This window comes from Papaver somniferum, unplaced genomic scaffold (genome assembly GCF_003573695.1).
Source record: "Papaver somniferum cultivar HN1 unplaced genomic scaffold, ASM357369v1 unplaced-scaffold_8, whole genome shotgun sequence".
Classification (NCBI taxonomy): Eukaryota; Viridiplantae; Streptophyta; class Magnoliopsida; order Ranunculales; family Papaveraceae; genus Papaver; species Papaver somniferum.
The window spans coordinates 924728-937754 of NW_020650970.1; the positions used below are offsets into that span (position 1 = coordinate 924728).

A 13027-nucleotide genomic window follows, 5' to 3' on the forward strand; every position below is an offset into this window, starting at 1 on the left:
TTCTTTTTTACAAACTCAGTTCTTCATCTTCGTATCCTTAACTGCAAAATTAAGACTTCGAGCGTGTTCGTTTTTTTGCTGATTCGGGTCTAAATCTGACTCGGTCCGGGTCAGATGTCAGACAATTTGTTTTTTCTTTTGAGTCAGATTTGACTCGCGATCTGAGTCAGACTTAATTCCTGACACGGACCCGTTTGAATCAGATAATCAAATACTCCTGATTCATGATAACAATTCACTAACTCACATTTTTGTGTCAGATGAATCAGATTTGATTAAAAACAATAAATATATTGTGTAAGCTCCTAATGAGTCAAGTAATTTCAGTCAAATTCATACAAGTCACGTGAGTCAAGAGAAAACAAATACAATGTTTGTGTTTGTGTGAGTGTAACTTGCATTTATTTTATTGTTTGACCTTATTTCTTATTTTGGACGGAAGTGGCTAAAATATGAAAAATAAATCCATAATCTTTAATTTGTTTGCTCTCAGCTTTGCATATGTGGGTCCCCTAATTTTGGATAAACATGGCAATGCGTCCAATGAGTCCCACTAGGACACTACCACCTAAGTAGCTCGCAACATACTTGCATGGATTGCAACGTGCTTGGCTTTTTTGGAATAAAAAAAAAATAAAAAGTAAAACTTTCGTGGATTGTTAAAATGGAAATGCTAGTTGACTCACTATTTTCCACCTCCCTATTCACCTCTCTATAATCTAAGTGTCACATACATATCGAGATCCGCATTCAAGTTCAGATGGGATTCACCATTCCCTTGATGTGGGATTTAGATTGTGGGGAGAAAAATAGGAAGGTGTAGATTAGGTCATCTAGTCCCATACTTGGCTGAGAGATATAGTTACTGAAATGTCTACAAGCAGCAAAGAAAATATGATAGGTGATCATTTATTTACTTAGAGGCTACACAAATACTAGTGTGTATTATTTATTTTTCTGTGGTTGCGGCAAGTTGAAGCAATAATCATGTGGAACTCGCCAAATGATCAGTTGAAAGAGAGTTGGAAGACACCAGACTCGAGGCACAAATATCTCTTTCTACTGTATGTATTGTAGTTGCAGAGAGTGATTGTAATGGCTTCAAGCAGAAAACAAAATGTGATCTTATTTCCATTCATGGCACAAGGTCATCTAATCCCATACTTGGCATTAGCTTTAAAAATCCAATCAAAATTTGGTTATAGTGTAACCATTCTCAACACACCACTGAACATCCAAAAGCTTCAAGAATCACTTCCACTCAACACCCCAACTTCAAGTGTCAATTTAGTTTCATTACCTTACTGTAGCTCTGATCATAATCTTCCACCAAACTCTGAAAATACTGATGTTCTCCCTTACCCCTCATTATCAACCTACTTGATTCATTACATTCTCTAAAACCACATTTTCACAAATTTATTTCAGATTTGGTTAACATGAGAACTCCTCCTCTTTGTATAATCTCTGATACGTTCACTGCATGGACAGTTGAAATTGCTAATGAAATTGAGATTTTTCATTCAGTTTTTCTTACTGGTGGTGCTTATGGTCTGGCCATTTATTACTCAATTTGGTTAAACCAACCCCAACTTCAAAATGAGTCCGAGGAATTTATAGTTCCTGATTTCCCCTATGAGTTGAGAATCCATAGATCTCAATTGGCAAATATTGCATTAAAAGCAACTGGCAATGATTCCTGGTCTCTGTTCCTCAAAAGAGAGCTCTCTCAAACATTGAATTCTGATGGATTCTTGATTAATACAGTTGAGGAATTTGACCAAGTTGGGTTAACTTATTTCAAGTCAAAGCTGGGTCATGATTCAGTTTGGGCAGTTGGACCTGTTAGTGATTATTCATTGGCTCTCAAAACTAGAACTGCTAGTACTGATTTGAGCATTCAGTGGCTTAATAAGCATGAAGAGAAGTCAGTTTTGTATATCTCATTTGGGTCACAGAACACAATTTCTAGCACCCAAATGATGGAATTAGCAATTGGATTAGAAAAGAGTGGGAAGAATTTCATTTGGGTTGTTAGACCACCATTGGGGTATGATATCAATGGAGTTTCGGTCCGAATGGTTACCGGATGGGTTCAAAGAACGGATGGAAGTTAAGAATAGAGGCCTGTTAATGAGGAAATGGGCACCTCAGTTAGAGATATTATCACATAAAGCTACATCAGTGTTTTTAAGTCATTGTGGATGGAATTCTACTTTAGAGAGTTTAAGCTTTGGTGTGCCAATAATTGGATGGCCAATTTCAACTGAGCAGTATTACAATTCAAAGTTGTTGGAAGAAGAGATTAAGGTTTGTGTTGAAATGGCTAGAGGGAATAGAAATGAGATTAGACATGAAGATGCGGTGAGAGTAATTGATTTGGTTACGAACAATAAAAGTAAGAAAGGAGTTGAGATGAGACATAAAGCTTGTGAATTTAAGCAGATGATTGAAAATGCAATTAGAGATGAAGAAGGTTTTAAGGGTTCTTCTGTGAAGGGTTTAGATGAGTTTTTTGCAATGGCATTGTCGAGGAAGAAAATGAAAATGGATCAGAGTCATCAGACAGTGGCAACTAAGGATAAAGTTGACCACAATATATACATTCGTGTAATGCATTCTGCTTTAACTATGTATCATGGATTAAGTGGACCACAATATATACATTCGTGTAATGCATTCTGTTTCTAATGAATGTTGGGAATGTATAAAGGAAGTTTGATTCTTGACCTTCCACTTCATTTTTTTTTAATGAAAAGGCTTTTGAATGGAATTAGGTGTTGCCATTGCTTATTTAGTGCTTTTTCTTTAGTGCTTGTCTAGGACTCTCGCTTATTTACCCTTTTCGCATGAACTACAACCCATTGCATCAAAATGCAAATTCATATTCATTTGAAGCATGACTAGGTACCCGTTTTCTTTCTTATTCAGCTCATCACTGTCTTGGTGGTGAGTTGAATTTGTTCATATATTTACCCTTCTGAGACAAGAAAATAAAACATGTATGGTATCGACAAAAAATATATTTGAAGATGTGTAGCATGAGTTTGCAGTTGCACACCTTGCCTAACTAGCTTCAAAGCCCAAAATTTGCAACGTATTAGTTTTTAAGACCATTTTATCGAGCACAACTCCGTAGAAAATTTTCGCCTCCCCTTGGTTAGTTATCTAGCTTCGCCCCTTGGCTGCGGACTTGAATTTTATTTAGTAACATGGTATTAATATCACACTTGAGCCCTCGCTTAGAACACAGCAATAGATCTATTTTTGTCAATTTTGGGACTTCCCATTTACTTTTCTGATATTTCATCATTATTTATCCCCGATATGTGCTGAGCATGTAATATAGAATTTGATATTGGCATATTGCAATTGGTTGCAATGGTGCAGTAGTTTATAATAGTGAACATCTTGACGGACACAAAGTATTGGATCCATTTGGTTTTTTTTATTAGTTTGATGTATTATTTGATCCAAGCAATTAACAGGACTGCACCTATTAAAAAAAATTCATAATTAAAATCTTTTCTATTGATTTTGTCGTAATACTATAAGCATGTGTACCCACATGGGTTCCCTCCATTCCGCGGCACATACGGATCTTTAAGGAAATTAAGGGAAGACATGGTTGTACTACTAATGATTTTTTGAGTGGAGATGAGGTCCAATCCCTCAAACTTCATATATTTCCTCATCGAGCAACCAATGGTTAGGAATTTGAATCACTTTTACTTCAAACTACTTCCATTGTTTCTTCTTTTGCAAATCTCATGGGTTCAGTCCAAATTTGGAACCTCTTCTAATGCGACAATAATTACGGGACTATCGTGAACATCATCTTTGTCTCCATGAAGAGTTAAATATTTATGTTGGATTAACTTCAAAGTAGAAGTTACTAACAAATTGGTTAGGACAAGATTAGGAAATCGATGTAATCCTAAGGGAATTAAAAGTCATCTAGTTCTAAAAAAAGGAAAGACATGTAATAAGGTAATATGATTAGGAAAAGGAATTCATAATGTCAGATTATGGTAAAACTCCCATGCCCTTCCTTTTAGGAGAAGGGGCAATATATATTATTATTATCCTTAATTAATGAGAATATTCTGGGTCCTATAAATATGGTAGAATATAATTTATTACACCCCCTTAGTCTTAGCGGGAGAGGAACAAACACTTAGATTAGTACGAAAACGAATAAATAATTGTCTAGGAAGACCCTTCGTAAAAATATCAGCATACTGATTTTCAGATGGAATGTGTAACACCCGAATGTCCCCAATACGTACATGTTCACGAACAAAATGAATGTCGATTTCCACATGTTTGGTGCGTTGATGTTGGACAGGATCACCAGACATGTAGACAGCACTCACGTTGTCACAATATACGATAGTAGCGCGTCGTAGTGGTATATGTAGCTCAAGAAGTAAATTCCGGAGCCAAATTGTCTCGGCCACAACATTGGCCACGCCCCGATATTTAGCTTCAGCACTGGAGCGAGAGACAGTTGCCTGACGTTTGGAAGACCAAGAAACAAGGTTGTCACCCAGAAAGATGCAGAAACCAGAGGTTGATCGCCGTGAATCAGGACATCCCGCCCAATCAGCATCGGAGTATGCATGGATGCCAGAAATGGTGGATACAGATAAAAATAACCCATGATTGATAGTGCCCTGGAGGTACCGAAGTATACGCCTAAGCGCCAGCATGTGAGGTTCTCTAGGGTCGTGCATGAATAAACATACCTGTTGAACCGCGTAAGATATGTCCGGTCGTGTAAAAGTAAGATACTGTAATGCCCCGGCCAAACTTCGGTATAAGGTAGGATCCTTAAGAGATGGTCCAGAGGTAGCGCTAAGATTGGAGTTGGTGTCGACCGGAGTGGCTACTGGGTTGCAGGCAGTCATTGATGCACGAGAGATGATGTCCTTCGTATAGAGTGACTGAGATAAAAACAGCCCGGAAGATGACCGAGTAGCAGTAATGCCCAAAAAATGATGTAATGAGCCAAGATCAGTCATACAGAACTCTCGTTTCATCATGTCAATAAAACGGGTGAGAAGAACATCAGTGGAGGCAGTGAGTATGATATCATCAACATACAGTAATAAGTATGCGGTGTGCTGTCCCGACCGATAAATAAATAGAGATGGATCACATACACTACCCTGGAAACCACATCGAATGATGAAAGTCGAAAACCGTTGAAACCACGCCCGAGGCGCCTGTTTTATACCATAAAGAGATCTACGAAGGCGACAAACATGATCCGGGCGAGTAGGATCAACAAATCCCGGAGGTTGGTGCATATAGACTGTCTCAGCTAGATCCCCATGAAGAAAATCATTCTTGACGTCCAATTGGTGAATGGGCCAAGATCTGGAGGTAGCAATGGTGAGAACTGTGCGGATAGTGGCGGGCTTGACGACCGGACTAAACGTCTCAAAGCAATCAACACCAACTTGTTGTGATTTACCGTTGGCGACAAGACGGGCTTTGTGACGTTCCAAGGTGCCATCTGCATGAAACTTGTGACGAAATAACCACATGGAGTGAATGGCATGAGCACCAAGAGGTCTCGGCACTAGATCCCAAGTGTGAGTTTTCAACATTGCAATGTATTCATCTATCATGGCTTTCTTCCAGTTTGGGTCCCTAAGGGCATATAGGTGAGACTTGGGGAGGTTGGAAATTTGTTTTTGGGTTTGAACATGGAGATTTAGCTTGTGGGAGGGACGAAAAATCCCATGAGAGACCCGAGTGGCAGGGCGAGAAGGAGGAACAGGAGTGTTGCTCGGATTGAAATTGTTGGCAGACATGGAAGCTACTTCTGGGTCTGGAGTGGAGCCGTGTGATGGAAGGAGTTGTTGGGCTTGAGAGGGTGAAGACGTGGTTGTAGCTGGAGTGAGTGAAGACGTCCGATCAGGAGAGTTAGAGGAGATGGGCTGGTCAGGAGAGGTAGAGGAGCTGGGCCGGTCAGGAGAGTTAGAGAAGATGGGACGGTCAGGAGAGTTAGAGGAGTTGAAGGGAATGTCCGTGTCTATGAGCGACAGACAGGGAGAGGGAGAACAGGAGAGTGGAAGAGAGGAGACAGCGGAAGGAAGTCGCCGTTGACGGCGATGAGGTGGAGTATAGAGTTGGTGAGAGGACGGCTGGGTAGGAGGAGGAGATGGGTATGCCAGTGGGAGTTGAAACATAGGAGAAACAGATTGGGTAGAGGGATCGAGATTTTGAGAGGGATGGTTGGAAGAAGTGCGGAAGGGGAAAACGTTTTCATCAAACGTTACATGTCGAGATAAGATAATTTTGTTAGTGGCTAGGTCGAGGCAACGATATCCACGATGATGGGGAGAAAACCCAAGGAAAAAACATCTAGAGGACCGAGGGGAAAGTTTGTGTGGGGTGGTGACGGACAAATTAGGATAACAAAGGCAACCAAACGTACGTAGGTGAGCATACGTCGGTTGGCGTTGGTAGAGAATTGACACCGGTGAGGCGAAGTGAAGCACGGTTGAGGGGATGATGTTATGGAGATAGACGACCATATGGAGTGAATCAGCCCAATATTTGTATGGGATAGAAGCATGGGACATGAGAGTGCGGGTGATGTCGTTGACACGACGAATCATACGCTCCGCTTTCCCATTTTGAGATGAGGTGTGAGGACAGGAGAAACGAAAGACTAAACCAGTGGTTTTAGAAAAGTCATGAAAAGAAGAGTTATCAAATTCACGTCCCATGTCGTATTGAAAGCATTTGATATCGCGCTCAAATTGAGTTTTGACAAAAGACCGAAACTCCAAGAATTTGGAGTAGACTTGAGATTTAAGTTTCAAGGGATATACCCATAGATAATTGGTATAGTCATCCAACAATATAAGATAATAGCGAAAGACAGTATCAATATGTGAAGGACAAGTCCATAAATCACTATGAATAATATCAAAATGAGCAAAAGTGAGAGAATTTGAGTCATAGAAAGGTAGACGAACATGTTTACTAACTTGACAAGAATGACAAAGTTTGGTAGACTGTTTCTTATTACATTGAATTAAAGAGTAGGAACGTAAATTATCTAAAATAGCTTGTCCAGGATGGCCAAGACGGCTGTGCCAGACATCGAATGAGAAGGAGGTAAGAGACAAGGGAGGAGATTGGGACGGTTTTGAAGTGGGTACGGCAGAATCTGTGAGAGGATAAAGTTCTCCGGAGCTATCACAGCGAATAAGAATCGTCCTCGAATTCAAATCCTTCACAGAAAAACTATATGGATCAAATTCAACAGACACATGATTATCAATAGTGAATTTACGAAAGGAAATAAGGTTTTTGATAATATCAGGAGCAACGACAGTATCTTTAAGATGAAGAGTTCGGGAAGATAGATTTATAGAGTGGATACCACTGGCCGTAACTGGGATAGAGTTGCCATTGCCAACTAAGATGGATTTAACATTGCGAGTGTTGAAAACAGTGTGTAACGTACCTGGATCCGCAGTAATATGTGAGGTTGCACCAGTGTCCATATAGAACGTGTCGTCCAGTGACTGCAGACTCATGGAGCTGTAGGCTTCCTCAAAGTCTTAAGGATGCAACATCTCTGTGGAAGGAATAACATGCGCCTGGGCCTGTCCATATGCGGCAGTTCGTGGATGCTGTGGACGTTGTTGGGTCTGGCGGGAGCGAGCTGGAGAAGAAGCAACAGGAGCAGTGGGCTGCCAGTGGGGGACGGTAGGGTATGGGCTTGGAGGTGCAGCCCAGTAAGGCATGTAAGGAGTTGGGTATGCAGAGTTTGGGTAGACAACAACTCGTGGGTAATTGGGCTGACGGAACTGGGCCGGGGTTGGCAGAAGTGGGGGTTCTGCTGAACGTTGATGGGCTGGAGGTCGTTGGTTGAGCTGATTCCGCTTGCTAGGGCGTAGAGGACGCTGTCCTGTGTAGGAGCCAGTGGCTGCTAGTGCTGTAGAGGATGCCATGGAAGTTTGTTGTGTACGACGAATTTCTTAGGTGCGTAGTTGTGAACGGGCAGCGTCAAACGTTGGCATAGACTGTTGAATGAAGGATGCAACGGTGTTGTATTCCTCCAGAAGACCATTGAAAAGTTGGATAACCAACCGTTTGTCATTCATGGGGAAGTCAAGATCAGTCAATCGATCCGACAATGACTCGATCTTGTCACAATAGTCATCAATGCTAGCACAATCAACAAACTTTAAATTGACAAATTTACTTTCGAGGGTCGCAGCACGATTGCCTTTGTTATCTTGAAACAGCTTATGAAGATGATCCCAAAGTTCTCTAGCGGTTTTTCCGGATTTTAAAACCGTGAGCATCAAGTCCTTGGCCATGGTGGAGAACATCCGTTGACGACACAAAGCGTCGAGTTGAATCAAGATATTTTTGTCAATCTCCGTTGGTGGTGCGGATCCATCAATGAGGAATAGAAGACCGTGAGTTTGAAGATGTAGTTGAAAAAGAAAAACCCATGAAGAGTATTCATCCTGTTTGATATCAAGGAGAATAGGGATTAGGGTTCTTATGTTTGTCACAGCAAAGGCTGGATGAAGTGATTTTTTATCACTTGCCATGGATTTTCTAGGGTTTTAGGGAAGAAGAAGGAGAAGAAGGATCGGTTTTAGGATCGTGATACCATGTCAGATTATGGTAAAATTCCCATGCCCTTCCTTTTGGGAGAAGGGGCAATATATATTATTATTATCCTTAATTAATGAAAATATTCTGGGTCCTATAAATATGGTAGAATATAATCTATTACATAGTTATATATATATATGATCACCAAAGTTGTGGTTGATTATATGAGCAAAATTAAAACTTGTGTTTAGTTTTGAGAGATTTTCTAAACATCAATAAAGAGAGTTGTCTTTATATAAGCTAAGTTTCATCTTGCAGTTGCCATTAATTTACCTGGTTTTTCAGGACCTCTTCCTTTCCATCTTGAAACAGGGTTTGTATCACTAGCAAATTATTTTTTCTACTCCTCTCTAGTTGAAATGTTGGATGTCATGTGCTTATATTGTCAATTGTCAGATTTTACCATAACAGTCTATGTATTTGTTGTAATCATTGTGAATAGGTATATCGGTGTTAACGGTAAGGATGAAGATTCACCAAGCAATAATGATGATGGCAACACAGACATTCAGCTGTTCTATTATTTTGTGGAATCGGAAAGAAAGCCTGAAGAAGATCCCCTGGTGTTCTGGTTCACTGGTGGTGAACAAAGACTCATGGACTAAGGTTGGTGCATTCTTGCACATTCAGTTTCTTAATAACGTGTTTCCATTTATGGCGCATTTGGTGTGTAGTGAATCGTTCTAGCTGTTTAGTAGATAGATACACTAATATAATTTCCGACCATAATTGAGAAGGTTATATTTGTTGAACCTACTGATTTTGAACGACTACCGGCTCCAGTTTATAACAGACCCGAGTTTTAAGGGATGTCAATTTAAGCAGTTCTACCAAGTTCTCTGAATGGTCACATCTTTCTCAACTTAGTAGAGCTTAACGTAGACCATAATCTTTCCGGAAGCCCCCATAAAAGAGTTGAGCTTACACATATATTATTACTTGGTTGCATATTTCCAGGCTGCCAACATAGTCTTTCCTGACACCCCTGTTTACACTGGATTCTCGTACTCAAAGTCTTCACCCAATTTATATGTCGGAGATAAAGAGTCATCGAAGAGCATCTATGAATTTGTCGTTAAGGTAACATGGAATCAAAATACCAGTATCGTTGGATGCTTCAACTTCTTGAATTATACAACCGACTTAAAGTGACTTGAAATTTATGACAATTGAATCCTCTGCAGTGGTTAATTGGACATCCGAAATTTAAATCCAACCCTCTTTACATTGGTGGAGATTCATATGCAGGCAAGATCGTTCCGATCGTTGTACAATATTTAATAAATGGTATACGATCATCACCTCTTTCATATTATAGTATACTTGTTAACTGAATACCACAAATTTTGTTTAGCAAAAAAAGGGTCATCTCAAGGTTCATTCATTCAGCTGAGTTTGTTTATTTCAGATATTGAAACCCGAAAGTATCCATTTCTCCGCCTCGAGGTAACATATTTACCATGAACAATCACCACTACTAATCCGTCCACGTTGACCATATATTTCACGGTATTGTTTTTTTAGGGTTACTTACTCGGGAATCCGGTCGCCGACAGACAATTGGAAACCAATGCAGGTGTACCATATGCTTATGGCATGGGCCTTTTATCCTATGAACTCTTTGAGGTAACTTATTAGATGCTTCAAATATGACTGATATTTTTACATCAAAGCGTCAAAGACTCAAAGATGGTTTAACATGGAGAATATTTGAGGGCTGACTGAAATCCAACATATATATATATATATATGCAGTCAATGAAGGAGAATTGCAAAGGGAGTTATATGAATTTTGATCTGGACAATGCAAATTGCTTAAAGGATCGCCAAAAATACCAAGAGGTAAAATTATCTGTCTGCTCTATACTTCTTCTATATATGGTCTCTCAGACTTTCTATATACTTCTATAGATGCTCTAGTAGGGTAAATTAGCTTTTATATAAACTGAAACTCTTTATCCTGATTTTTGTTTTTTTTGTTTTTATTTACACATTCATGTCATCTCAGTGTATACGGAATATTAGTGTAGCACACATTACGGAGGACAGGTATTGTGGTGATATAGGGCCAAAACACGAAGAACCAATTGATAATAGACGATCCCTCTCAGCAGTTGCAGAAGTTGTCGCCTCATCAGAGTCTGTGCTACCAATTCCACGGTACCGGGTATACTCTCTTTTGTATTCAAATCTTCCTATTAGATATACTAAACTTTAGCGTTCGAAATCAAAATACTCTTCGATTCTCTAGGATTACAATCAAAATCTTCTATCTGGATATTGGGCAAATGATAATCATGTTCAAGAGGCTCTCCATGTAAAAAAGGTATAAAAACTTTGCTCCCTAACTTGGCTTGGAACTTTGTTAATCTCGCAATCATCACTGTTAGAATACGGGCATCCAACTCAAAACCAATTGGTAATGAGTGGAGAGGCCCTAAGGGATTATAAACCGCGGGATCTTAGATGCCCAAACAATATGGGACTAATAATCTCAACACGCTCCCTCACGTGTAGCCTCGTTGGGTCTAACACGTGGACAACAATTAAATCGGGTGACGCGGAGTAAAAGCGCGGTCAATGACTCGTCGCAAATAGCTTGCTCTGATACCATGTTAGAATACGGGCATCCAACTCAAAACCAATTGGTAATGAGTGGAGAGGCCCTAAGGGATTATAAACCGCGGGATCTTAGATGCCCAAACAATGTGAGACTAATAATCTCAACACGCCCCCTCACGTGTAGCCTCGTTGGGTCTAACACGTGGACAAAAATTAAATCGGGTGACGCGGAGTAAAAGCGCGGTCAATGACTCGTCGCAAATAGCCTGCTCTGATACCATGTTAGAATACGGGCATCCAACTCAAAACCAATTGGTAATGAGTGGAGAGGCCCTAAGGGATTATAAACCGCGGGATCTTAGATGCCCAAACAATGTGGGACTAATAATCTCAACAATCACAAACAGTTAACCTGAATACAGTAAGGTCTTGGTCTTCTGACAATGACTCAAACATGAAACGATTAAGAAATGGGTCAGGTGCAGCTTCGACGTACCATATAAAGAAGACATTCTTAGCAGTGTGGAATATCATCAAAATATTAGCACCAAACTTGGTTATAGAGCTCTCATATATAGCGGTGATCATGATTTCATGGTGCCACATGTTTCAACCGAAGCATGGATACGATCACTGAACTTATCCATTACCGAAGATTGGCGCCCATGGTTCCTCGATGATCAGTTTTCCGGGTTTGTTACATAAAATTATTTCAGATATAGTTAGATTAGGTTTTAAAAACTTGTTATTTAACTTTATTTGTTTGTTATTTTGTTTGCAGATATACAAGAACATACTCGAGCGGTCTGACATATGCGACTGTGAAGGAAAAAAAACAACTTTTATCTTAATTTCTACATTCTCTTGAAACTTATATGACCTGAAGTCGCATATGTATACTGATTAAGTATGTGGTGACGATTTGTTTGCAGGGAGCAGGTCATACAACTCCAGAGTACAGACCTAAAGAAAGTTATGCCATGTTTGAGAGGTGGATTTCTCATGCTCATTTATGAATCACGCGGAGATGGCAATGAAAAACTATTGATGTCAGTGATGAGAACCAATGATCATCGGTAATAGCTATATTGTAGTAGCAAGAAATCCTACGTCCCAAATGTGAAGATATAACGACGCATAAATGAACACAAGAAGTATATATGATGATGAATACTAGTTTGATATGTAACATGTGCCGGCCCAGCACAGTCCAGCCCACAAACTCATGTGCTTATTAGCATGTTTTGTGCTGTGTTGTGATGTGCCGCAGATTCAAACGTGTTGTGTTACATGGAAAAGGCCCGTATAATAATTATGATCTTGTGCTTATGTTCGTTTCTCAAGCTAAAGGTTTTTGTTTTTCTTTTTGATGAAGTTTCTCAAGCTTAAGTTCTTTGTTTGGTTTGTCTTGTGGCAGATAATTTACATCTGTTGCGATTGGCATTATGTGCTTTAATCCCTTCACTTTAAATCAAAGAAGTACATATATTATTCCAGAGATCTTTTTGGAAAGTTTGAAAAGCTATTCTCTGGGAGGACATTGCAGTATTGCATGTAATTGCTTCCTTTCTTATTCTTCATGGAGATCTCTATGACCATTTGACGTGACCATTTGACGCACATACTACCTTTTCTCTAATATATCCTTTTCTTTTCTGTAAAAGAAAAAAAAATGATATTTACTGACCGGTAACTGCAAACATAGTAGGGACATGGATACGATGCCGATTGAACAATTTAATTGTGTCCCAACCTTGCATAGGATATACACTTTAAGATGCACACAGTTGTTTAGTGATACGATCCG

At 39.7% G+C, this 13027-nt stretch overlaps 2 protein-coding genes across 2 annotated transcripts; both read left to right on the forward strand.

Annotated features, from left to right (window-relative positions):
- Nucleotides 1-1439: 1439 nt before the first annotated feature.
- LOC113344813 (UDP-glycosyltransferase 92A1-like) lies at nt 1440-2117 on the forward strand. Its single transcript, XM_026588721.1, has one exon. The coding sequence runs from the start codon at nt 1440-1442 to the stop codon at nt 2115-2117; it is 678 nt and encodes a 225-aa protein (XP_026444506.1).
- A 5522-nt stretch (nt 2118-7639) lies between these two features.
- Nucleotides 7640-12236, forward strand: LOC113344814 (serine carboxypeptidase-like 18). Its single transcript, XM_026588722.1, has 12 exons — nt 7640-7734; nt 9101-9221; nt 9616-9738; nt 9843-9906; nt 10013-10104; nt 10183-10284; nt 10414-10500; nt 10667-10825; nt 10910-10984; nt 11677-11912; nt 12002-12041; nt 12153-12236. Exons 1-12 carry the CDS (start codon nt 7640-7642, stop codon nt 12234-12236), a joined length of 1278 nt encoding a protein of 425 aa, XP_026444507.1.
- The last annotated feature ends 791 nt before the right edge of the window (nt 12237-13027 follow it).

Excerpts from the sequence above, each read along its gene's own strand:
- LOC113344814 (XM_026588722.1), top strand. The coding sequence starts at position 7,640 with ATGCGGCAGTTCGTGGATGCTGTGGACGTTGTTGGGTCTGGCGGGAGC. Across the intron at positions 9,222-9,615 it reads AGCCTGAAGAAGATCCCCTG|GCTGCCAACATAGTCTTTCC; the intron begins GTGTTCTGGTTC and ends GCATATTTCCAG. Across the intron at positions 10,285-10,413 it reads TATCCTATGAACTCTTTGAG|TCAATGAAGGAGAATTGCAA; the intron begins GTAACTTATTAG and ends ATATATATGCAG.
- LOC113344813 (XM_026588721.1), top strand. The coding sequence starts at position 1,440 with ATGAGAACTCCTCCTCTTTGTATAATCTCTGATACGTTCACTGCATGG.